At 40.7% G+C, this 26589-nt stretch overlaps 1 protein-coding gene across 2 annotated transcripts in view; it reads left to right on the forward strand.

The window, feature by feature from the left end:
• niban2a (niban apoptosis regulator 2a) overlaps positions 1 to 26589 on the forward strand; it is a 33101-nt gene that overhangs the window by 4982 nt on the left and 1530 nt on the right. For both annotated transcript variants that reach the window (XM_073478268.1, XM_073478269.1), the window contains exons 2-12: positions 3087 to 3217; positions 5381 to 5509; positions 5606 to 5711; positions 6893 to 7060; positions 17251 to 17366; positions 20429 to 20533; positions 20643 to 20805; positions 22324 to 22511; positions 24550 to 24705; positions 24974 to 25087; positions 25566 to 25673. In XM_073478268.1, coding sequence (XP_073334369.1) covers positions 3087 to 3217; positions 5381 to 5509; positions 5606 to 5711; positions 6893 to 7060; positions 17251 to 17366; positions 20429 to 20533; positions 20643 to 20805; positions 22324 to 22511; positions 24550 to 24705; positions 24974 to 25087; positions 25566 to 25673 — 1484 coding nt within the window. The remainder of the gene's footprint in view (positions 1 to 3086; positions 3218 to 5380; positions 5510 to 5605; positions 5712 to 6892; positions 7061 to 17250; positions 17367 to 20428; positions 20534 to 20642; positions 20806 to 22323; positions 22512 to 24549; positions 24706 to 24973; positions 25088 to 25565; positions 25674 to 26589) is intronic.

Consider the following 26589-nt stretch of genomic DNA (forward strand, 5'->3'; position numbering starts at 1 on the left):
CTCAGTGAAGGAGATCAAATATCTGTCTGTCTTGATGGTAATTAAGGATAAAATGTGAGATTGACACGTTGTTTTGATGCAGTAAAAACAGGGCTGAGTCGCAAGACATAGCTTTCAATTTACCAGTAGATCTACATTCCAGCACTTACCTATGATCATCAGGTGTACTTATACCCATTTTCGACCAAGGCAGTTTGATTGCTGGTTTGGAGCAAGTGCTTATTCTGTACCCTCTTCCAGGTCTCTTAGGCTGCATTACAGTTAATGCATTCAAGTAACAAATTATTTTGTAAGTTTTACTGAAAGCACCAATAATACCCACATTTTATCATTTCATATTGAGATTGAGGTATTTGTTATGTGCTGGTGGCTTGGCTGTTGGTTGGTCTGTTGCTCAGTTCTCTCAGCAAATGGTCACGAGATTCAGATATTCATGGTTCTCAGAGGATGAATCCTACTGACTTTTGTGATCCCCTGACCTTCAACACTACTGTGAGGTTGGCATTGGTTTGTGAAATGTCTCAACAACTCTTACGTGGATTTCCACAAATTAAATTCAGACATTCTTGTAATATGTCACTGTTGCATAGATCACTAGAATATGTAAACATGGTCCCTGTTATCTGTCTAATTTTAAGTTAGATTGTAACCACATGGGGACATCTGTCCTATTTTACACCTGTTATCTAATAAACAGGTGCTGCTAACAGTATCTATATAATCCTATCGTTGATCTATTATTAGTCCATACAGAACATGGAATTACTGTAACAGTGGGATGAAACAAGGGTTTGATGATGAAGGCATGAATCTGGGAATAAGTTAATAGTGGAGTTACAAGCGCAGTGATTTCAGGTGTTTGTCAGTTTTCTCCGTGGCTCCTGTGCGACGAGAGTGAAACGGGAAATATCAAGTGATGGGTTGGAGAGATATAACAGAACTTCTTGGCATGCATATACCGGTTGAAACAGAGGGTTGAGTGTGTGATTTACGATGTGGTCTTTGTTTCCAAATTCCAATTTCCAAGTGCGCAAAAGGCCGTCCATGTGTACTTACCCAGTCTGCTGACTTTGGCAAAGCAGGACAACCCGTGGAAAGTACCGACCCTCTGAACATTTGGAATGGAAGGCCCATTTAACTTTCAACTGGATAGTCAAAATGATAAGATAATATATTCTATTTAAATCATAAATTTCAATTTAAATACGGAGCTCATCAAAGAATAAATAAACAAGACATTCCGAGCCAGCTTTCAGTATCTTAAGATTTGATAACCAGCCTGACTAAACAGTGGAATTAGTGGGAGTCTTTACTTCAGCTGTCTCACAACCTTCCTTTATATTTCCTCTACCCTGTGCACCTCCTCCCGGTATGACACCGTGTTTTTAATAAGTTTGTGTGTCCCTGTCCCCCGTCTCCTCCACATTCTCTCCCTGTCTATCCTGTCCTGTCAGCTCTTTCCTTCCTGCTCTCCCACTACTGGCCGGCTCCCTCCTTCCTGGGTTTTTCCTTCCATAAACAGATCATAGTCAACACTGTCTGCTGCTGACTGAGCCAAGCACGCTGATCGGCTCGCTAACTGACTCTTCCAGCCCTGGAACGTGGGAATAACTCACGTCCCCTCCAGCAGGTTCTTTGACTATTTAGTAGGATGTTGCCTGCAGACGGTGGCGGAAAAGAAATGCTGAGTCACACTTGGAAAGAATTTATGGAACACAGGAAAACATTGATTCAATTGAACTAATACTGATAAGGAGATTGCTTACTCTCAGAAACTATTAGTTTCATTTTCCATTTAGAATGTCTGAAAAAAGTGAAACATGTTTTATTTCCAAGGTGACATCTTCAAACTACTTATTTTTTTTTACCAACAGTCCACAACACCTAAAGATATTTGATTTATAAGGATAATCATTTTAAGGTCTGGGCTAAATTAAACAAGAAATATATATAAAATGATTAAGTAAAACATCTAGAATATTACTATTTGGTTGAATGGTGCAGCTGTCAAAACATTTGGTTTTGAATTTGATATATAAAATGTCTAAAATGACATTTTAAGCTTGAGAATATTCAGAAGTCGCTATCAAAATGTGCTTATTTGCCAAGCAGTTAGTATATTCAAACATCTTTTGACTGCGGTTGTATTTTAACTATGCAAAGCTCTCCATCCTGACAGTTTTACCAGACACCCATGACATGAAGCGGACTGTGCTGATAAAACATATTTGTAAGTGCTGCACAGGAGTCACTGTGTTTCAGTGGGCCCACTTTAAATTTTATTATATGGTACTCCATCAAAAACTGATAGTGGGGAAGGTTGTGGCCTCGCTGACGCAGTGATACTTTATTTAAGACAGTACGTCCTCACAGGAGAACTGCAGCTTCCCATCTACACTCAGCTAATATTTAACACAGAAATTTAAATTGCAGTACTGATATGTTTAAAAAACTTCCCCAACATAGCGTTGAAAAAATCCTCCTCAAAAATCATGTGCAAATCAGCCATAGAATAAAGACTCTGTCAAGTCTGTCTGGTGCTGTCAAGTGCTTGATCTGTTCTCTACTGACTTGTGTTGTTTGAACCAAAATTAACTTTTACTCTAACTTTTAGGGGTTGTTCTGATATTGTTACCAGTATCCAAGCCTAAAATGCCGTTTTGGGTATCGAGGAGTTCACAAATCAATGTTTACTAGCCCCGAAACAGGACTTCCCAGTAGCATCCCGTACACCTTAATGCAGCTTAGCAGATTTTTTTTACTGCACAACTACCCAGTATCCATTCACGGCAAGCAACTTGGATTAAGTTTAAGCACATTTCACAAAACTTTGTGGTCTTTGTTGATCTTTGAGGTCTTTTTAGTTGCGACTGTCAATCTGGATAATAAAGAAAGTACTCTGGCATTCATTCTCTGCATGGATTTGTTCATACATCCAGTAGTATTGAATAATGTTACTAATACATATGTACTGAAGGAAAAATGGTGTCTGAACAGCTCTATACATTTTTCTTTTTTCCCTTTGTGTGTGTGTGTGTGTGTGCGTGTGCGTGTGCGTGTGCGTGTGCGTGTGCGTCCTCCTGCAGCTCGGACCAGAGATGTGATGAAGGAGTTCGGTGATGTGTACGAGCAGCAGTACGCAGTTGCCCTCTTCAACAGCGTCCGCTTTGAGATAGAAGGAGGAGGAGCAACGCAGTCGCAGCTGCTTCATAGGAAGGCAAGTGCTTTGTATCAGTTATACAGACAGAAAGATACAAGACATACACAAACTACACAAACAATACTGTTTCCACCTGTGACTGGATTCTATTGGAATCTTTGCCATTTCTAACACATAATAACATCTTTGGTCGTGTCTTTTATCCTGCATGAAATTGGATTTGAATCGAACATTTAAAGGACATTTCCAGTTTATCACAACACTGATCTTATTTTAATAGGCTTGGCATCATTTATATCCATTATGATAACATCAGACTCAGCAAAGTAATTGCTCACATCTGGGTAAACAGTAAAGTCACTACAACTGTTAGACCGGCTCTAAACAAACCAACAGTTTATCCTGATTATCTGAACACCTTTATTTGGGGGTAATACTGAAAGTGAGGACATCTGAAATGCCGGTAATAATACCTCATTACTAGAGGAAAACTGTGAACCCTATGTCAGGGACAGTAGGTCAAAGTTGAAACAGGAAGTCATCTGGAAATGGATGTTTATGATTGGCCAGTTTGGATAATAATTGTGTTTCATTTAAGTTTGGCTAACACTATTCGTCCAACTGTTTGTAATTCCTGACCCATCTGACCACATTTATCAATGTCAACATGTTTCCCGCTGTAAAAACCCATAATTATCATTAAACTTGTTGTTTCCATCTATGTCGGTGCATCTTGCTGTTAGAGATAACACTTCCTGTTCTACATGAATTGTCTTTACCCCTGATGTCATTTACAAATTGAGTAATTACGAAATTTGATTTGTATGATCAAAATTTGCTATCAGCTCTATAATTTAAGGAACTTGAATCTGACCGCCCTCAAGCCATCTTCACAAAATGTTTCTGGTATCTAAGATGAACACATTCACATTGTTGTTTGTAGCTAAATGACTTGTGCTAACATAAACTTCAGTGTAGGCTTTGTTAGTCAAACAGAGCTTCATGTCATACATGTGGTGTGAATGATCTCGTTCTTGGAGTCTGTGCACCAAACAAACGATCCCTCTGCTTCACCACTCTGTTGGTTTTGTATTCCTCCTCTTTTTGTTTACTGAGAGAACTGAAAGTCCCACTTTTGTTCATGTTTCAGTCACTGAAGGGGAAGTAGAGCACATTTCACACATGAGCAGAGATGCTGTGTGGAATTCTATTTTGGCAGTTCATCTACTCTCTTCACTGAGTGGAGGCCAGCTGCTTGTGACAGAAACACAAAATGATTCACATGAGAACAAACACTGTTGTTTAGAGCTTCAATGATTATTTCAACTGTTGATTTACCTGTAGATTATTTTCTCGCTGAATCGATTAGTTGTTTGTTTAAAAGATGTTATTCAGTGTTTCCCAAAGCTCAAGATGACGTCCTCAAATGTCACGTTTGGTCCAAAACCCCAAAATATTCAGTTCACTGTCATAGAGGAGGAAGGAAACTGGAAATATTCTCATTTAACAAGCTGGAATCAGAGAATTTGAATTTTTCCTCATCCTTTTCAACTTTCATTTATTAATTTTTTTCCTGGAAGCATTTCTGAGCTGACCAAACATTTCTGTGGTGACCAGTGTGTCCCTACAGCAGAAAACCAAAACTTTTGGGTACACAAGTACATAAATCCAAGTGAAAAACCGCTTCAACTGATTTAGTTTAGTGAAAAACAAAAAGCTTTTTAATCATATTACTCTGTGGTCTACCCCGCATAACGTCGTCAAGGATCATCACTTTCTTTCTCGTCACTCATGCGCACAAATTCCACAGACAAGTTAACATTTCCCTGCAACCAACAGCAGCAAATCTGTGTCGTATGTTTCAGCTCTGCGACTCCGTTCTGTCTCCTCCGCTCCTTCCTTCCTCTCTGGGCAGTCTAAGTTGCAGTATTATTTGATTTAAGGCAGGAAATCTGAAAACAAAGTGGGTTGTGTGTATCCTTGAGTAAACACTAAACAAAAATCTCCACCCCGGCATATTTGGAAACATGATTAAGCTTCAGGTTTCTTGCACAGTTAAGGAATTTCTGATTGAAGCCATTTTTGAACTGTAAGAGTAAGAAACTGTTTTGTTTTGTTAAAGATCCCATTAATACACAATGTACAAACGTATAATGCTTTGTATCACAAAACAAAATTATATGAATTTTATGCTTCATCATCATCCCTGGGATTTTTCAGGACCCTCTTGCAGGCCACTCCATCTTCTCTGGGAGTCTGTTTCAGTATCTGGAGGAGAATAAGAAGTGGAGGAGTCGCTTCGTATCGGTGCCAAACAGCTACACCATCAGTCTCTATGAGAGTAAAACAGTGAGTGCTCTTCTTACTCAACTAAACAGCTGTCCGATTCAGTGATATGGGCACTTGTGTTAAAACAGCTGGGGCGTGTTGCCATCTCTCTAACAGGCAAATGAACGGGGCCTCCACCCTAAAGCTACCATCAATTGCGCCGGATACAAGGCCCTGGCCTCGATGGAGGAATACATGGAGCTGATAAACACCAGCCTGCCAGGTAGGAGAATCCAACATGTTCTCATTCATCAAATACGGCAGCCTGGTGGGTGTCCCTTAGCTTTGTCACTTTAGGTACTCCTCTAGTGTCAGTTTTGCACATGCAGGGCTCCGTGGTCAAGTAAGCAATAATAAATATGTGATGTTCTGTTACACTTAAAAATGCTGAGACTGCTGAGAAACATTTCACATATTCTAAGATGTAACTTTTGGACTGTTAATAACATTGTGAAATGGTTGTGGTTTGGTTAGGCTTGGACATGAAAGCTACTTGGTTAGGTTTGAGAAAAGGTCATGCTTCCGTCATGCTCGTACTTACAAGTTCAGTCACGTCGCTTATCTCACTTTAGTTGCGTAATTTACATAAACTACCTCACTTACATACCTTAAAAACAAGTCAGCCTTGACAATTAGTCACACATGGGACTCAAAACCTGGTCTTCTGGGAAAAAGTCCAGTGTATGACGCATCCAACCAACCGAACTGACTTGGACTTTTCTGGCTATTTGTACTTAAACATTACAGGAACATCTCCATAAATAACACTACAGGGCTTACTACAGCGTCAATCTTAGAAGCATAGGGCCACTGACCAGGTTGCCGTATTTGAAATGTTGAGAGTGAGACAACAGACAGAGAAAGTCATGTATGAATCTGTCATTAAATGTTAAAATTTTCCTTAATTTGACATATTTTAAAGGGTAAGGCCACCAATTTTACACATTAAAGTGTGTTTACAGGTCTTCGGGAATATTACTGCATATGTGAAAAAAGTAGTTGTACTTTAAAAGTAGTTAAAGTGATGTCACTCAGTGGCAGTTGCATCATGGGTAATGTAGGCACCAGGTTTTGAAAAGGAAGAAAAAATGTGTGGAATAGAAAGTGGATATCTGCTGTCTCTGCTGTCCATAACGAGTCCAACAGTGCTATAGCGGTACAATGCAAGACCAGTGGACTGCTTTTCACATCTACATCACCTACAATGCAATTCAGCCATTTATCAGAGAACATGCAGCTTCCTCTGGGGCAACAAAAGCCTTTATTCTACTTTTTCAACAGTGGTAGTACTTCCCACTTGTTCCAATTCCTCTTCATATATATTTTTTCCTTTTTTATTGTCTGTGAAGCCCTTTCTGTGTTTTGTAGTTTCTCATTCTCACTCTGTCATGTGACTTGTCGTAGGAATCAAGGCCAAAGTGGGCAGTAATCCATTTATCAAGTGTCCGTCCGAGTTCCCCCTCATCCTGTGGCACCCATACGCCCGCCACCACTACTTCTGTGTGATGACAGAGAAGGAGCAGAAGAAGTGGCACGCCGTGCTGCAGGACTGCGTCAGACACTGTGACAACGGTATGGACACGTGCACACAGTGACCTCACTACAGCTTAAGAAGAAGTGAAGCCCTCTCTTTCTCTCTGTGCTCCACCCTGGACAATTAGTGCCTTCACAACTATTGTTGACGCTTCAGAGGAGGGTGTGTGAGAGTGTGTGTCACAGCGTGAAGCCTTTACATGCCACCTGAGTGAGCTGTGAATGTGAGATGCTGCAGGAATGATGTGTATTTGTTGCGTCTTTTCGTGGTCTTGGTTACAGTGTGACATGTTTTTGTCGTCGGATCAGAGCTACCTGTGTTGAAAAATGTACAGCTCAGACTGTTTCACTCAGACAGTGGGCAGGAACTTTGTTTACTCAGCTGAAGAGAGAATCAGGCTTATATGTGAGATTGTGTTTCTAACATCAGATGATACGTCAGAGAGGGAGACAGGAAGTTGACGAACGTGAAGAAAGCTTTACGACGTTACCTCGTCCGTGAACATTTCTGCCTGAGTCACGTAGATAGATTTTCATGGCAATGGTTGTTGTTCAGCAATAAAGACAACAACTCCCATGATCCTGCGCTTCTTACGCCTTTTGTTTTAATTTAGAGACCCCTAGTGGCAGAAATGACATAGTGTGCCTTTAAGTAGTTTTTAATCAAATAAAAATGGTTGTGGCATCTTAAGCGTCAGGCTTTTCTCTGTAACTTGAGGAACTTCAGGTTTTTGAAATGTTGGTCAGACAAACGATCATTGAGAAGATCTCACATTGGGCTCAGATAATTATTAATAATAGAAATAATTAATTAAACCAATAATAGACAGATTAATCAGTTTTGAAGATAATCATTAATCAGATGCCCTTCAATTTCCCAGAAGGCTTTTATTGTCAAACATTTAAAAAATCATCTTCATGTCAAAAAAGAACTCCAAAGTAGACTCTACCTTGGCCACTGAGGCATTACCGGCCTCTGGCTTCATCAGGATAGAAAAAAAACCTTTTAGAATTTAGAACCGTGACAAACTATGTCTAAAGAATTCCTAAAGATCAGGCTTGTTACGTTATAACATAATGTGTTCATCAAAAGCTTGAGGAATGTCATGGTAATGACTCTCTGAGTTTTCTCCCTGCCTTTATTTGTTTGCCACCATTATTCGAGTGCTACCTTTTGTTTGTGAGTTGACATTGTATTCTGGAGGATACTGCGGTGTGTTTTGTATTTGGTTGCACTTTAGAGGATGTTTGTTTAATTAGGGTGGAGACAACTCTTGATCTGGTATTAAATGTGTCTTCGTGTCCTGGCATGACTCATGTGTCATTGTGTTGAGACACAGAAGGTAGAAACATGCCAGAGGATGTGCAAACATAGTGTGATCCATTTTTCTGTCGTGTCGTGGCTTCTGTATGGCAGCGTCTAAAGTGGCTTGTTGGCTGCAAATTACACACCCAGTTTAATTAGCAGGTATATTTAAATGTTAATTCTGCAGTACAGTGCAGGGAGTTTATTCGCTGCCTTCGTTTGAGGCTCGTCAGATAATTTTTTTTGCGGTGATGTGCACGTGCATGTGAGTGTGTGATCCTACATTCAGTGAGCTTTATTTAGAGTTGAGACACAGTGGATGAGAATGAGTGGGAGCCTTGGGAAAGTTGAGATAAAAATACAAAGCTACAGAGAATCAGTGATAAACAAACGGCAGCTGCAGTGAGCGAGACTGGGCTTGTTTGGTTTCTGCTGGCTGTGAGGACAGGTGGTGTTGACAAGAGATTGTAGCTCAAATGTAGATTATTTGTAAGGGTTCTCATACAGATTATGAGTTTATGACCATATCTACATATTTATATCTGTATATTTATTTCGAAAAAACATACACTATATTCATTTTAAAGTCTTTGATTGGAAAATACATATAACTAGGGCTGCAGCTGATGATTCATTTCTCGATTATTCTGCTAATTATTTTCAAGATGAATCGTTCAATCTATAAAATATCAAAAAATGTTGAAAAATTATCATCCCAATTTCCTAGAGCCCAAAGGGACGTCTTTAAAGTGCTTCTTTTGTCCAACCAACACAATTTAAAAAAATACTAAGTCAAAAGGTTCACGTTACATGCAATACTTAAAGTGTAATCTTATCGGCCTGTCATATCTTCAGAAATGATCAATTATTTAATTTTAAAGCCCTTATGAACCGATACCGATGATGGACCGATATTATCATGCATCCCCACTGAATACTAACTTAATACTGACTCAAAAATGTTGGTGAGTTGCCAAGCATTTTCCAAGCACACTCATACACAAATATGTAGTTTTACATTCAAAACAATGCTGTATTATCAGCAATACCACCGTACTCATACCGTGTATCAAGTGAAACAACACCCAGACACTATCTCACCGGGCTGACAACGTTGCTCAGCCTTGTTTTGCACTTAGCCAACAGTCATGCCAACCGACTGTGTTGCATGAATTCAAAGCATTCTGCCTAGAAACACATGACAGTGCTTGCAGCTGTCTGTCATCAGTATTACTTTGAAAACATCCAATGCAAGCCCAAAATTCAGGGTCTTCATTTCTTCAGTTTAGCAAAGTTCAGTGTCAGAACTAGCTAATGGCCAAATGACTTAGAAGCCAAACACCAACTGCAGTGCACACATTTTTTTAAAAATGTCAAACAAAATGAGCCTCTGTCTGAATCCAGCCAAGCTCCCCCTTTACTTCCCAGCACTACCTGTTTGGGCATGCTCAGTCTCTGCCATACATTCCAGCTGTGAGGCTGGGCTCCAGGGATATGTTGTAAGGAGCACAGTGTGTTGCTGTTTTACTGTCGCCATGGCTGGTGTCAGTGTGGATTGGCAGTCGTGTTTTTGGCCTGTGTTGACACGCCCAGTCTCACCTCTGTCATGTCAGTGTTTGGAGGAAAACCAGACCAGGTAAAAGACTTTTCCTGGGAGTGATAAATGGTTTATAGCCTGACCCCTGCCCTCTCTGCAGTTCCTCATACACACACACATGTACATGCCAGCATTTATGATGGGCCAGATTTAAAAATGTTGGAATTACTTTTTACTGGTGCCAAGCAGGTTACGTTTCTGTCCCTGTCTGTTGGTTGGTTAGTAATTTGGTTGGTTGGTTAGTTGGTCTGTTGGTTGGTTGGCTGGTTGGTTGGTTTTGTGGTTGGTTGGTCAATCGGGGTGTTGGTAGGTCAGTTGGTTGGTTGAGCGGTTGGTTGGTCCATGGGTTCGTTGGTAGGTCAGTTGGTTGGTTGAGTCGTCGGTTAGCTAGTTGGTTAGTTTGTTGGTTGGTCGGTCAGTTTGTCAGCTGGTTGGTTAGTTAGTCAGTTGGTTAGTTGGTTGACTGTACAGATTTCCACAAAACTTTGATGGAGGATGGTTTACGGACCAGAACAGACCCCATTAACTTTTGGTGCAGCTCTGGATAAAGGGACCAATCCACAAATTTGTCCTCACTTGTCGTTTTTGAAATTTTTTGTTAATTTCTCTCAGAATAATGCATGGATATTGATAGGCCTATTTAGGTGGCTGGTATCTACGACTGAGTACAATTTCATGCAGATCTGAATAAAAATCCAGATCTAGCAGATTTAAATACATTATATTTTATATTACATTAGGCTTGATTAAATTAAAGGGGACTGTTGGGCCTTGGCGGAGGTATGCGCTCTATTGAGTGCCATTCTAGTTTTGAAATGTTAAATAATTTCTTGCAATTCTATCTGGATGTTGAAGCTACGTGGTACTTTGCACACGTTGTCAGTCAGTCATAGTGCAGGAATGCTGCAGTACCCAGGAAGAATGAACCGCCCTCAGCACAGAAGCTTCATGCAAAACAGTCCCTCAGCTGCACACTGACTCTATTCAGCTGGCTTTGATAACTTAAAACCGCAAGTTAAATGTTCACGCTGACACACTGAAGACCTATTTGAATCCACTAAAGCTCTTGTTGTTTTATCCTCCATCGGTCTGCAATAAAACAATCAGCTGCCGCTTTGCATCGCCTTAACAGGATGATTTGCAAAGCGCCCCGTTAACAGGCGACCTCATCGCACTATCCTGCACAACACAAAGCGGCAGCCTGTCTGACTGGTCAACGTGTCAGTCTGAATGTTTGCACCGCAGAGTCAAGCGTTAAAAGACAAATAGCCAAACTCTCAGTGGTAACTATGACAGGTAAAGATTAAACCGGGTTAAGTACAGTAGTTAAGGTTGAATGATAGAAATTAAAATCTGACTGCTGTCGCTGGTTGACCTCTGTAAAGCTCTGCAGACCAGAGTGGAGTCACCGTGTCCCTTCACCTCTGTAATCAGCCTAGTGAGTCAACTGTTGTAATGACTGAAATTGGACCCAGTTGCCCAAACTGAAATTTTCCATAAAGCTTCAGGCCACTCAGAAAGTCTATTGTGACATAACAGCTTCACCATAAAAGTTACCAGAAGTACATTTTTGAAGCAAAATTGGTAAACTAGGTCCAGCATCTAAAATGTGAGGATTTGGTTTTATATCACTGATCTTTTATTTTGGTAAGGGGTGGGCGATTTGGCCGTCGGAATATGATCGCCATATTGTTATGCACTGTGAAAACAGAGGCCTAGAAAACACAAATCAAACGATAAAACAAGGCAGTACTGATCAAATATGAACCACCATCCTGTTCATTATCTATTTCTCACTTAATTTGTATTAAGAAACATATTTAAGTGTACTGTGTAGATGTAATACCATATTGTTTGTTACCAGCTGGCCTGTTTCCTGTTTCAAACACGAGCCAAAGCCAAGAACAGCCCCCTTCACAGTAAGTCACCCATCAGCAGGAGTGTTCATCGGTCCGGTGCAGTGCAGTGCATTCTGGTTGTTGTAGGTTTTCTACCTTTTTTAGCAAATGGGAATACCACCGATTTTATCTCTTTTCTCAGTTTCAAATGTTCTCAGACTTGAAATAGCCTATGAATTTGTCCATTTGTAAAACACAATATTGCATTAAAATAGTTTCTCATCTGCCATACCACTACTTACGTTGCATTATCTACAATAAGAAGAGCCTGGTGAAATAATTTGTCTCATCAGTTTAGCCATCTAATTAGCTACATCTCTATTGGTTTGTTCACCTATCATGGATGTGCTTACAAAAGTAAGAGGAACTGAAAAATTGCAATCACTACAATTCACCTGAAAAAATGATGGTGGACGTCTTCAAGATCGATCACAAGCTAAAATAGTCAGATCGCCCACCCGCATCATTTTTGGCTCTCAAAAAATAATATTTTTCATAGTTTTTTTTACGATTCATCAAGAGGGTCATCGATAATAAAACTGATCATTAGTTTCAGCCCTTGCAGCAGGCAGCAGCACCCAGGGTGATAGTGCATCACATTAGTAGTCCAGGAGCTGCTGCTGGGCCACGAGTGGACTATCAATCACAGCCAGCTCTCCTCCCCCGCAGCCTTTAAAACCAGTCAGCAGCCCTGTGCTTCGATCAGACCTCAGACGGATTCGTATCAGCAGGAGCAGACCTGCAATGGGCACATTCAAAGGCTGATAAAATAACATTTTAACTTAGCAGAGCAGATTGTTTCGCAGCATGATGTAGTATTAAGAATTCTGACATTTATATACTCTAAGTTACCAGACAATACAGAGAATATAGTAATATACAAAATAGTGTTCAGTATTCTCTCATTTTAATGGTAAAATTGCATGTGTTTGTGATGTCTGTGGCTGATGGTATGTTTCAATGAGTGTTTATTGTACTGTGGGTTTGGCTGCTTCCATAGGGCTGCACCATGTGTAGGGGAAATCCTACTCATGCATGTCAGTGGGAGCAGCAGCAGAGTGAGGGTTTGAAGCAAGTGTTTAAAACCTGCTACAGTAGGAAGGCAGGTGGCCCGAAGTCTAGCCTGACAGTATTTGACATCCAAATTCTTAATGGGTTTTTAGAAATATCAAATATATTTAACTCAAGAGAAACACACACACACACACACACACACACAGATGCGAAGGCCTGGGAACTCATCCACGGCTGCTGCCAACCAGAGTGTGGCGAGCAAAGGCAGGGAGGGAAATGCCTCAAATAAAGAGACCGTGGTAAGTGCTGCCACATGTTCTATTTATACACAGCACACACACACATACACATGCAGTGCAGAGAAACTGTAATCTGTCCCTTCATCTGGTATGGTTCAGACACATGGAGAATGTGTAGTGGTTCACAGGCCTGGCAGGTTGTCAAAAAGTATTTTCCTTTTTCTGTTGGCACCAAGAGGAAGTTTCCTTGGTGAGCAACGAGCTGAGAATGTAGAGGAATTTACTTTTAGCCGTTTCAGACTGGTATTCTGGCCATAGATTGACTGATTTATTTGATCACATCTACTATTTAAGTTTTAAAAAATGTTGAAATTGGCGCATTGCTCAAAATAATATTATACGACACACAGTAAATAAGAAAACCACCAATACTGAATGTTGCAGCCCTATGGCTCCCAGACGAGAACCCGGCCACAAGTAACGTGATTATGAAAACATTGAAACAATCCTGCTCTAACATTTTGTACTACAATTCCCATGATGTAGGGGCTTTTGGGAGATGTAAACAGGAAGTATAATGTTGCCATGGAAACCAGTGAGTTAGCTGCAGATTACAATTTGAGATTTTTGCAAATTGGCACCTTTAAAAATATGATGAATTAGCTGTTCTTATTTTGGGAAAGTACCCATGGATATATAGACAGTTATCACTGAATTACTTTGATAAAAACGGGATGATTCTCAAGCAAGTGCTAGTCACAAGGAGTCTCTTTTTTATGAAAGACAATAGTCTTTGAGGACATTTATTTGAAATGTGGAGATTCAATTGGATATAATGATTTCCTTGGAAAGTGTGGGTCACTCTGAATGTAGAAATGTGTGTTTGTCTGTGTGTGTTTTGACTCAGTTATGACTCAAAGAAGAAGGAGGACATGGTTTGACTCTAACTCACCTCATGCAGTATCTTTGACTCTCTTGAAATCCTCTGTACTAATGTGTGTGTGTGTTAGGGATTTTTAAAGTTGCACTTTCATTACGCAAATATTTGAGCTTTCATAATGGTATGTTGGGGCAAGTTAGCTTGAGCGAGACACTAAGCAGTAGAGCTTTCTGCTTCTCTTTCCACCTCAGCTCCACACACGATCTGCCCATTTGCCCCCAAATTTGAATTGGCAATTTGGGTTGAGCGAGTACTCAGCTGAGACTAGAATCCAGAACCGATAATGTACTTTTCATCTAACTAAAATGTGTCATACCTGATGAAGGAAATTCCTCGCTGGGTGGCTGACTGAAGTTTATTAAGTTTCTAAAAACTTAGTCTGTAAATAGTTCTCTTACTGTTGTGATCAAAAACATTGATCTGAGGCTGTTCTATAAAAAGTTTTCTACCTTCTGATCAATCCATATAAACTTCAGGCTTAAAAAAACAACTCCTGCCTACAGGTAATTTAATTGTTTGAATAAATAGAGATAATGACGTACTGTGCTCCCTATCAGCTATGCTTTTTTTTAACCATGCAAATGTGCTGCATATTACGTAGCAGTGGGGGCTGGAAAGCCTGCTCAGAAGTGAACAGGGTGGCAGGTATGATGTTGAATAACAAACAACAGCAAGTTGTGTGTCTGAAGCTTCTTGTTGAGGGTGTGTTGTTCTGAGCTCAACTAGGAACTAGTAAATATCAGGTTGTGTCACATAATAAACACCTGTGCATGCTGCTTATGCAACAATCACTCATGCAGAGAAAGTAAAAATACAATGTGAAGCCATCCAAATAAATTATAATCATGGGGAACTGGTTGGTTTACTGCTTGGTCATGAACTCTTCAAAAGGCCATGTGGCTGTTGTTGACATGCACATCATCAGTTTTGGTCCTGAACTGTCTGGTATTAGGACAGTAGACCATAAGCCAGCCTGCTGCTGCGTCCCTCAGACACTTTGCTCACTGTGTTTGGCCTTCAAGTGATGGTTGGTCGCTTGCCAACAAGGCAGATGTCTGTGCCCTTATTTTCCCACTGCGCCTCTAACCTTAGTGTCCAGTGAATTCTCATGAACACTTGTGCCAATACAAGCTAACACAGCGACCCCCAGCCTGTCAGCGAAGAGTTAGTGAACCAGGAGCAGAGACGACTTCCTGTCTGGCTCTGCTTCTCCCCCCTCCTCACTCCTTGGTCACTTCCTGTCTTTGTCAGCCTCCTCTGAGTCACAGACTTAGAGCCACAGACAAAACAACCTTGCAATAAAGACACACACTTGCACATTGATGCTTGTGCCCAACGGACTTCACATAAAACAGATTTTTTGCTCAGGCATGCTGGGTAAACCAAACATTCATCCATTATGCAGTGCAGGAAACGTCTGCATTCTTGTCTCTCATGTGTTGGCACCTCCGGAGGAATCGGCCTCACAAGAAAGAAAGACTGGAATGTAATGTCCAGAACAGCCTCATGCAACAGTTGCATGGGTTGTTTTTGGGCTTAGAAAATCAGTATCATCGTAGTATATCCACTTTGACTTGAGTAAATGTTCTAAATATTTCTTTCACAATGGGAAATGGACAGTGGAAAGTGGAAAAAGTACAGCTTACTATGGCCCTGGCATTAACAAGCATCTTGGGTGATCCAAAGTGGACAGCTCAAAGTACATCAGTTCACAGCTGGCAGGAGAATGCATCTCCACGTGTCTCGATCAGATTTCACTTCCCCGCGCTATATACAAATAAACTATACTGTTTCAGTTGCAAAGAAAAAAAAACTCTGAAATCTTTATTTTTGGTGAATATTTTTTGAACTTGCCTAACCTTAACCTGCCAATGGCCTTTGAGGATAATCAAGCTGTTGTTGTGGTATGCCCCTATCTTTTTAAGATGATCTTTACAAATCCAGATGTGAATGTCTGACAATGGCATTACGGGCATTTCTAAAAAACAAACAACAACAACATGTAAATCAATAATCGAATCTTGATCTTAATATGGAAGGTCAAACTGAATTGTGGATTTGTAGAAATGTGACATCACTATGAAAAAGTATTTACTTCCACTTATGTAGAGGACGTCAGTTGAGAAGGCGGTCCTTCAGTGTGGCCCGGGACACATTTGGCATACACACAGCTAAAACAATGTGGCCATATTCGCCATATGCAGACCAACTCCAAATGTGGTCTGAACAGTCAGATCTCAATGTGTCTTGGGTGCATTCACTCCTGTATTTAGAGATCGTTGTCGCCTGTTAATACCAGATGTAAACTGGGCGTGTGTAAATGTTAGCCCCAGCAAAATGCTGAAGAAGGGAAACTTTTTCTCAAGGTATTGTTGCTGTTGTTGAAGTTGTGCTTCTGTATATTATTGACCATTATACATGACGATAAACAACATCTCAATAAGGGCTGGGTTGAAAACAGCAAACTTTTCCTTTAATTAGACATTTCTGCGTCAGAAGGGCCGACTCACAGAAGGGCCCATCGCTTTTATTTATAGAAGGAGCTGCTCTGAAGGACAGACTGCTAATTATAGGGATGTTTTATTCCATTCACCTGTTTATACTCCTTTGTGAGGGATGTATGACTTTCAGCACTCACGTGTCGCCCAGTGCTGCGGCCTTGAGAGAGAGCGAGAGGGAGCCAGTGATGTATTTTCATCACTTAAACAAAACCACATGATAGGAACCAACTTCCTGAAAACAAATGCATGTTGCCGAGTGCTTTGAGAGCCGCCTCCATTGTCCTGTCGGCTGGGAGGGGCAGTAACCATAGCAACCATATGAGATCTGTCCTCTAACAAGCCAACTTCTTCCTGTTTTCAGGGATGACACAGCTGTGTGTGACAGAGTGTGCACATGTTGTCATGCACCCCAGCGACTGTTGTGGAATATACCGCTGTCCAAAATGATACTTTCAGTCCGTCTCGCAGAAGTGACTCAGATGTTATGGAAACTGTCGTTAAAGCCAGTGAAATGTCCACACATTTGTTCATCCCACGCCATGTAAACATCCATTGAGTCAAGTACTCTGAGACCTTACATCAATAAAAAGGAGTCATGCAATCCAAAATAAGCATCCCTCTACTAGCTTCTTGCTACTAAGATCAGCCAACTGCGTCTTCTTTTACATGAGGGGAGGACAAGGGTCTTGTTTCTCTAATGTCACCAAGCATGTGCTCTTTTCTGCCCCAAACAGGTCTGCCAGAGGACTGCACTGTTCAGACGCCAGCCTTCACTGATGCCGTGAGACTTCACAGACAGGCCAAAGGACACTACGGGACCTGGGCCATGATGTGCGGAAAGCCCCCACAGGTCAGGATCTCAGTTTAATCACAATGTAGCTGTGTCCCCAAGTTGTGGGTTAGTTCATGCAGGACAGGGAAGTAATTCTGAGGTAACTGGTTTCCTGACGTTTTAAAATAAAAGTTTTAAAATTTATAAAGTGTGTTTTCCAGCTCTGAAAAGTGAAACAAATTGTGGAAGTGCCTTAAACCTACATTTCTTTTCTAATGGCCAGCAGGGGGCGACTCTACTGGTTTCAAAAAGAAGTCAGAATGTATGTAAGCTTATGAGAAAATGACCCTGCTTCTCACTTGATTTATTACCTCAGTAAACAGTTTCCTTTGTGAGTTTATGGTCTCTATCATTAGTTTCAAGTCTTCTCCAATACAGAATGATGTTCATTTTGTAATTTATGGTTCCACTTCGAGTAAAATAGATGATAAAGCGGTGTATGCTTTAGTGCATTGCTATCATATGATTGACAGGATTAGGGGTCCATTCTAACCCCCCAAGCTCCACCATCTTGTCCAAATATGGTCTCTTCTGGCTCCAAAAAAACAAGTTGGCGACAGTTGTGATGCTAAACATGAGGCTTCATTTATGAATGAGTTCATAAACCAGTGGGTGACATCACGTTGGGTTTTACCTCTCAGGTTCTTGGAAGAAGCCTTTGTGGGCCATATTCTTTACAAGATCCAGCCCCTGATACAACTTATGTTTCCCTCTTGGGAGAAGGATCGACACTGAGGATATTGTGCCTTAATGTTTGTTGAAGGTGACAGTTAAAACGGATCTTCAGGAACAGTTTCCAAACAGTCCTTGTGATTACCTCTTCAAAGTCCAGGTCAGGACCATAGTTTAACCCATTGAGTCGTCACAGTGATGGATGAAAGGCAGTGTTTTCAGAGGCTTTTTCTCAATGAATACAGCTCAGGAAAACACGTCATGAACACACACCCTTTCCTCACACTACAGTACAAGAATGCACCTACACAACACCTTCAAAGAGACTGTCAGCAACACGACCCCACCCCTCAACATACCAGCACTCACAAGGACACACACACACACTGTTGATTGGGGTCTCCCCTCTGAATGAGTCCCTTTCACTCTCCTGCTCGTGCCTCGTGGTCACTCTGTGTGTTTATGGCAGTCACTTTTTCTTCACTAATCTCGGTGTTTCCTGCCTATCTCATGTTTTCTCTAAATCCCTGAACACTGCAGTATGTACTCAGCTATGGACATGTTAAAACAAACAATGATGATTACTGTATATTTATGATAAAGGGGAATCAAATGTGATAGTATACACACAGTACAGTATATGGTTTTAATGTTGTTGTGAAGATCTTCTGCTCTCAAGTCGCTGAAGGTTAGAAATCAACTCAGATTACAAATGAACATGTTTTCTCTTTGGCTGCATACTTATGTTGTTAATACTAGCATCCTTTGTTTTCTGTATTGAGATAATTGGAAAATATAGTCATTAATCATTATTATTATTAATCCATGTGTGACTCACGGTAAACTGTTTTATCATAAACACAAGCACCAACTTAATAAAGCCAAAGCAATATACTGTATGATAGCACATAAAGCTAACGCTCACCTCATTGAAGCACACAGTCCAGCTCCAGCTACCATAGCTAAGGTCAGCTTAAAGTGTTGTTTGACGTCATGAGGTGATACAAAAAACAGATTCGCCGACCAGTAGCAGGAACAAGGCTCAAAAACAATGATTTCTTCCACAAGAGGGTAGCTTGACTCTGAAACACTACATTAGCAGTGGTAGAGGTATCACAAAGAGCTTACTGAAGAATATACAGCAGAATAATGGGCTGAACTGGTGCCTGTGACATTGTTGTGTACATGAAGTACACAGTATGTTATGTGTGAATGTAGCAGAGTAACTAGAGTTGCCTCTGTTTGCGTATCGAGCAGATTCTGCTCGACCATTTTTAGTCTGTTATTTTCAGGCACCATCCTTTTTTGGCTGGACCACAGCAAATAAACAGGACAGTCTGTCCCTGCCTCACTCAGCGAGTGATAAAGTCACACCATTGGTCAGTTTGAGTGTTTGTTTTTCCCATTGCCTGTTGCTCTTTCAAAATGAATAGGCACGAGCCTCAATTACGTCCTTAAAAGGCTTACACTGGAGGGACAGGCAGTCTTTAATTAAGTCCTTAGGAGCACGTTGACCATAGACGGTCCAGCCATATACTCGGTTTAGATCTAGTCTGTTGTTTTTTACAATGTTATCTGGCTATCCAGCGCAGACGTTACAACATGGAGATATTGATAAATACAAAAGAAAGGTATGATATTCTTTTCTTATGAATTTATGTCTATTTATTTACCAAAAATAGGGTTGAAAGGGCTTTTTTGGCCTTACATTTTTGGGGGGTTCCAGATAGATGTGATAGTGACTTTGCACAAAAAACAAACAACAAAAAAGATAATTTTTTTTCTTTCTTTTTTTTAATAAGTACCTCCACCTTTAGGCAAACAGTACACCTGTTGTTTGTCAGGCGTTTCTGTTCCTCTGCATGAAAAAACCTGCAAACCTATTCTGCTTTTGTCGCAGCCATTCATTAAAACAACAACATGTTTCAACAAATATTTAGTTAAGCTTAGTTTAAATCTCACTGGGGTGCTGAGCTTCCTGTGTGTGTGTCAGCTGAGAGGGCAGTGCCACTAAAACCAGCTTTCCTGCCTGTCCAGCTGTGTGTCATCACAACCACCCCACTGTAGCCATGTAACCACAAAGGAAAGAGAGGCTGCCTTTTCTAAGGTTTATTTTTATTTTTCTTTGGGTGGAGATATTGGTTGTTTTTGACTACACCTCTAGGGTAAAAATGCCCAGTTGGCATATTTCCATAGTGACCATAACATCCTGTAACTGGTGAAATATGGGACTGACCTCGCAGCTCACAGTATGAACTATTACGTAGTATATACGTGGAAATCAATCCAATAGCATCCAGACAGGATCTCTTATTTCTGTTCTATTTTACTTATGTACACATAAAAATTCATGAATTATAAAAATACATATGAAAAGAGTATAAACACTGTATCCTCTGTGTGGACAGATTCTGGCTAACCTGGTGATGGAGACCCTCCACCCAGAGCTGAGAAACATGATCGGACCTCGTCTGAAGGGGAAGATGCAGCAGAGGCAGAGGAATTGGATGTTGGTGAGTTCCTGTTCTACCACAAAGTGCACTGCAGACATGCTGTACAAACACAGGAGAGGCTCAGACAAGTCTAAAACCCATTTTGTGTTTGAACAACTCTCTCCTCCAGATCTCTGATGCAGTGTACAAGCAGGTGTTGGCTCAGACCACTGGTCAGTACGAAGCACTGGTCGAAGCCTGTGAGGTCCAGAGACCTAAGCTGGATGCCAGACTGAGAACGGATATGGACCAGATGATCACGGCTAAAGAGCACGTCAGCAGCAAGATACGAGGTGACCAAAGATATCAGCAGCCGTCTTTTGCAAATGGATCTTCCTGCTTTGACAAATGAATAGGAGATGTTTTATGATGCTTCCATTCAGTTTTAGGCGGCTTTTTTCAGGCACCAGCCATTTGTAATACTTTACAATATTAAAGGGGAATAATACAAACCTTTTCCATAACTGAATAAACAAGCTGTTCTCAGAGGAAAATAAGGTCCCCAGAACACTGTTTGAAGCTAGAAAGGTGGCAGGGTCCGCCAAATATAAACAAAGTAAAAAGATCAATGAAGATCTTTCTCTTCTCATTAACATTTCTTCCCCAAAACTACATAGTGCATGTTTAAACATACACATTAATGGTGCAGCTGGTAAAGGTTTCTCCCAGGGATTAATAAAGTTATATAATCCACAAAAATACATCATTTATTAGTTGGTTATATTTTGTATAATTAATCTAAATCTGCAAAGAAACTAAAGTTGTGAATGTGCAGAAGAAAAAGTAGAATATTTCCCTCTGAGATGTGGTGTAGTTTTACACAAATTGTACTTGAAGTCACTTTTCCATTTTTGATGGCATATTAATACGTGAATCTACTTTAAACTGAACACCACCTCCGTTTACCTACTTACACATGTCCAACATGCTGTGCAAAATGACTTGGTTCACTTTGTGCTCGCTGTGCTGTGTAACATGATCTTCCCGACCTCAAGTGCACGCTTCATTGTTTGCCTCACTGCGATGTAGCTGTGGTTTCTTTGGTTGAGGGATTATTGGCACAGTCAAGCTATCAGTCTGGTCACTGAATAACGACACACCGCTCAGGTTTCCTGCCAGTTTGTTTGGACATTTGGCACTAACAGGGCCTTTCCCCTGTAACCAAACCTCCCTCAATATCTGACATTTTCCTCATTTTAGTCTCCTAGCAGTTTCCACTTCGTATTTGAGTCTGAGCATCCACCCTTTGAGCCTGTCAGCTTTCTATTCAAAAGCTAACTTGGCACAGGCTGCTCTTTTTTTGCATGTACTGTTTCCCATTGAACTAAAGTGGCTGAACTGCATTCCATTACCTGAAGTGTATTGGCAGTTTCTGACTTTAATTCCACAGATAAGGCTCAAACTACGAGTCAACTGCACAAAACGATAGAGGTTCACATTACGCAAAGGTATTGCAGGCGTTTAGTGCTGTAAACCTAGCTGTGAATTTTATTTTGACGGTCTCCTTCAGCACAGGTTACATTAACAACAGGTGTATCTCAGACGATGAAAGCTGCAGGGCTTCCATTGAAACAGCTCAAGTGTGTTTACTTAAATGTCATTGCAAACATGCCAACCATTTCATCCTGGTATTAAACAATACACTGCACATTGAGAGGACATATTTGCATAGTTCTTATTAACTCAGAGCCATGCCTTTATTTTTCTTCATGCCTTGACTGACTCGTCATCTTTGTTTACAAGCTGCAGGACCTAACTGTAAGTTTTTGTTTTTTTTCTTCCGTTCTCCATGTGTCGCTGCTGGTGTGCAGCTTTGGTGTTGCCCAAGGCGGACCAGCTCCTGCGGACCAGCGTCCAGCCCTACATCAGCTCCATCCTGGAGGCCCTGATGGAGCCCACCAGCCGAGGTTTCTCCGAGGTCAGGGACATTTTCTTCAGGGAGCTGGTGGAGATCAGCAAGAACTCGCTCAACGGAGGAGGCAAAGAAAAACTGGGAGACGTGAGTCATCTTTCTGCTGCTACAAATCTTTCCGTCTGTACATGAATATCTGTAGTAGCAGAGTAGGGGCACAACTACACCTACTTCCACTGTGCATGGAGCTTCCAGCAACAAGTCTATACAACAACTTTATTGTTTGAACAACACATTTCAACTTGTGGCCTTAATCAGGGTCATCATAGAGGGCATTACAAACAACATTTCTTACCTACCCTTTTTAAGGTAGGTAAGTGTTGCTGGAGTTTTGCCTCTCTGTACATGAATTACTGTTAAGTAATAGTTAGGTGTTAACATGGTTCACAGTAATTTGAGTCATCTCCAGTAACACAAGTCTACAAGAACTGTTTCATAACCAAAGGTAATATAGAGGGAAAGCAGCTGGGAAGGTGTTGTCATGTCCTTAAAGCTGCATTCATTTGTTTTTGGCCACCAGGGTGCAGAAGAATTCCACAACAAGCTGTCAAACACACAGGCCTGATATATTATCAGCATAGAAAGTTAGGGCTTACTTGTTAAATGCTGAAAGTGAAAACAGCCGTTTGCTGCTTCAGTAAAGGTGCTGTAAAATCAAAACAATGAGCTAAAAGAGGCCAAAAGTTAGTTGATGTTAATTCTCTGTGGGTATTTCACTGTTAGCTTCTTTCCCATTTCACAGAGTTAAAGTGACTACGAGGAACTTTTAAGTGTTTATGAAACAGTCTCTGATTCCTCTGATGATTATAAATGACCTGTAACAGCAAACAGACCATCAGTGAAGAGACTGCTATTTTTATTCAGTTATTATTAATGTCTGTTCTCAGGTCCGATCACATATATCACATATAAAATCAAATATATGTACATCACCTCATCGCAATTCATCCTGCAGTATTTCTGTCATGCTAGCAAAGATCTTCACAACAACAGGCGCTGGTGTCGTACCCCTTTTGTCCAAAGGGGCGCTAGAATCAACAAAAACTGAAAGTTCCTCGTAGTCACTTTAAATATGTACGAATTTTAGTTGAAAACACTAAATAAATAAGAAAGTCAACAGAATGTAAAGGAATGTATTGTGTTGCAATGTATCTACTGAAGTTAGAATGCTAACCAGCTAGCCCCGTCTCCATCCGGTCCAAAGCTCCTTTGGTAGCAGTGTAAACACCAACATTCCCCCGGTGCTCTGAACTCCCATTCTGTACAGCTAGCTGCACATCTAACTGAGCTTACTGGCTAATTGCCCCTACAGTTAGCAGCGGTTAGCGGTTACTCTGGTGATATCCTGCACCCTATTTGTTTTGAGCATGACTTTGACTGGTGGCTGATTGTTACATATTGCACCTTTAATGTCAAAACTGTGATTAATGCTGCTGTAAGGGACCAATGTGAGGATCTGTTAGCAGAAAGGGAATATCTGTTAATAATTATGTTTTCATTATTATACAACACATAATCACTGTTTCTATCGTAAACCAGACAAATCAAAAACTGACTCTAAAGAGGACCTTTCTGAGGGTGAGATGAAGGGTGTTCAGTCAGTTGCAATCTGCGAGCTCACTGGTGGATGCCTTTTAATCCTACACACTGGACCTTTAACAGACACTCTGATACTTGCATCAACATGTAACACAAAATCCACCAAGCCCTTTTTTTAGCCACATCACTTACCAAGCTGCATTTTTCACATGAAACCGCTCCACAGATCACACAGACAGAAACCTCACTAAGCTGTGTGACAGGAACAATTACAGTGACTTACCCAGCCTGAACTGTGAAACCCAATGGAGACTTAACTTTAGTTATATAATACAGTTAAGGTGTTAATGCGTGAATTTGTCTTTAAGTGTATTGTCTGACTTTTAATTATAACAAAATGATCAGAGTGCATGAAAAGACAGTGTGTGTTTGTGGAAGTCCTTTTAGTGCTGGTCTCTAATTACAAGTCAGGGAGTGTCCTCAGCTGATCTCCCTGACTGATCCTCAACAATCACCTCAACCTCTTTCTCTCCTACTTGTACCATCTCGATCATCATTACCGTCGTCTGTCTGTCTTCCCCCTCAGCACTTGGACAGGCTGTCCATGCTTGCCTTCCACCCAGTGAAGATGCAGAGCTGCTACGAGAAGGTGGAGCAGCTCAATCTGGAGGGGCTGCAGCAGAGGTTCGACGTCTCGGACCCCTCTGTGTTCGTCAGCAGGGCCCAGATCCTCATGAGGGAGGTAAGCTGCTGCAGCGATGTTCTCTGAAATAACACAAAGAATCAGCATGTACTGAAGGTAGTGTCAGGATGTCTGAAAACACTCCCTAGTTCCTTGTAAGCCACACACACACACACACACACACACACACACACACACACACACACACCACTAGCAACCTGTCCTGCCTGTGGTGAAGTCTCTACTTACACCTGCTGGACAAAAGGAGTATGACAATTTGTAAGTTCTGTTTTTGTGCAACTGTATAACTTTATGTATTATTTTACAGCAAATGGACAATGCGGTGTACACTTTCGAGCAGCTGCTGAACCAGTCTTTAGAGGCCAAGGGAGAAAATGAAATGTGCAAGACCATCCAGTGTTGCCAGGACCGGGTCCTCAAGGTAAAATAGGAAAAGTTAAATCAGAGGAGTAGTATACTGTTGTAGACAAACTTTCAGGATCAGTTCACCAAAATTCCCCCAATATATATACATACAGTATATATATTTAATTATTTATTTATTTAGCCATGCAGATGGTAAATAAAGGTTGATCAAATTGAATTTGTGTTATGTTTATTTTTCTTTAAATGGGGCCATTCCATAATTAGCCGGTCCTTGCTAAGATGAATGAGACGTCGCTATCTAACCTGATCTGGTTAACAAAATTAGAATACTATGTGAGGTCCATTTCGTCACGCCGTATCTGGATATACTGTATATTTTAATAATCTCCAGAGGGAAGGTGAGGTTTCAGCAAATGCAGGATGAAATGTTGGTAGATGTGAATTTCTCAGTTAAAAATGATTTGAGCTACAAGTAAAGAGGCTATTATGAGTCACTGAGCTGTGCATGTGTTTCTGGTCATCTCCTCCTCCAGAAATATGATTATGACAGCAGCACGGTGCGAAAGAAGTTCTTCAGAGAGGCTCTGCTGCAGATCATCATCCCATATATGCTGCAGCAGCTCTCGCCATCCTGCTCGCCTGTGAGTATCAAACAACATGTCTCATATCAGATTTCTTTACACTTTGTCATTTTAGACTCTCTTTCAGTTACATGCATTACAATATACTACATGTCAGTACAGTATTGTGACTTTTCCACCTACTTGAGTATGTTGATACTATGTTGAGTAGGGCTGCACAGTTAATCTCAAAATAATCGAAATCGCATTATGACTAAGTACAATATCCAAATCGCAAGAACTGCAATTATTATTTTTAAGGTAAAACGTGTCACAAAACAGTGTTTTAGTGAAATGCTGTAGTGCTGCAGAGATGCTCTGGCCTACAAAGCTTGCTCTCCAGATGTAATAAAACATGTTTGTTGCCGTATCATGATGATTTTACTAGCTTTTCAATGACAATGAAAATTGTGACGTAAAATATAATCCTCCATGATAATCATGAATTATATCGCAATTGCAGTATCTGTCAAAATAATTACAATACATTTTCTGACCATGTCGTGCAGCCCTAATGTTGAGGTACTTATGTGGAGTATTTCCACTTTCTGCTACCTTATACTCACAGTCCACTACATTTTGGAGGCAAATATTGTACTTTTTACTCCACTATGTTTCTTTACTAACTTATGTTAATAGTTACTTTGTAGATTCTGTTTAATCCAAGTTGAATGGCTTTTACTTTTTAACAGGAAACCAGTCAGATTTTTTGTGGGCAGGACATTGAGTGAAACCAGAGTGGTGACTACAGACAGAGAGAGGGTTGCATCAGAGCCAAAGTAGTGCATTTTTAAATTACTTTAAATTAGACAAAGAATCTCCAAATACAAGAATGTCAGAATGTCGAGTCTTATAACAGGCAGGCCAATAATCGGTGCCAAACCAGTTGCCAAAATTCACAACAGAAAGCACAAGTCCATATTAGCTAATGTCAGCT

The sequence above is a fragment of the Pagrus major genome, chromosome 12 (assembly GCF_040436345.1).
Source record: "Pagrus major chromosome 12, Pma_NU_1.0".
NCBI lineage: Eukaryota > Metazoa > Chordata > Actinopteri > Spariformes > Sparidae > Pagrus > Pagrus major.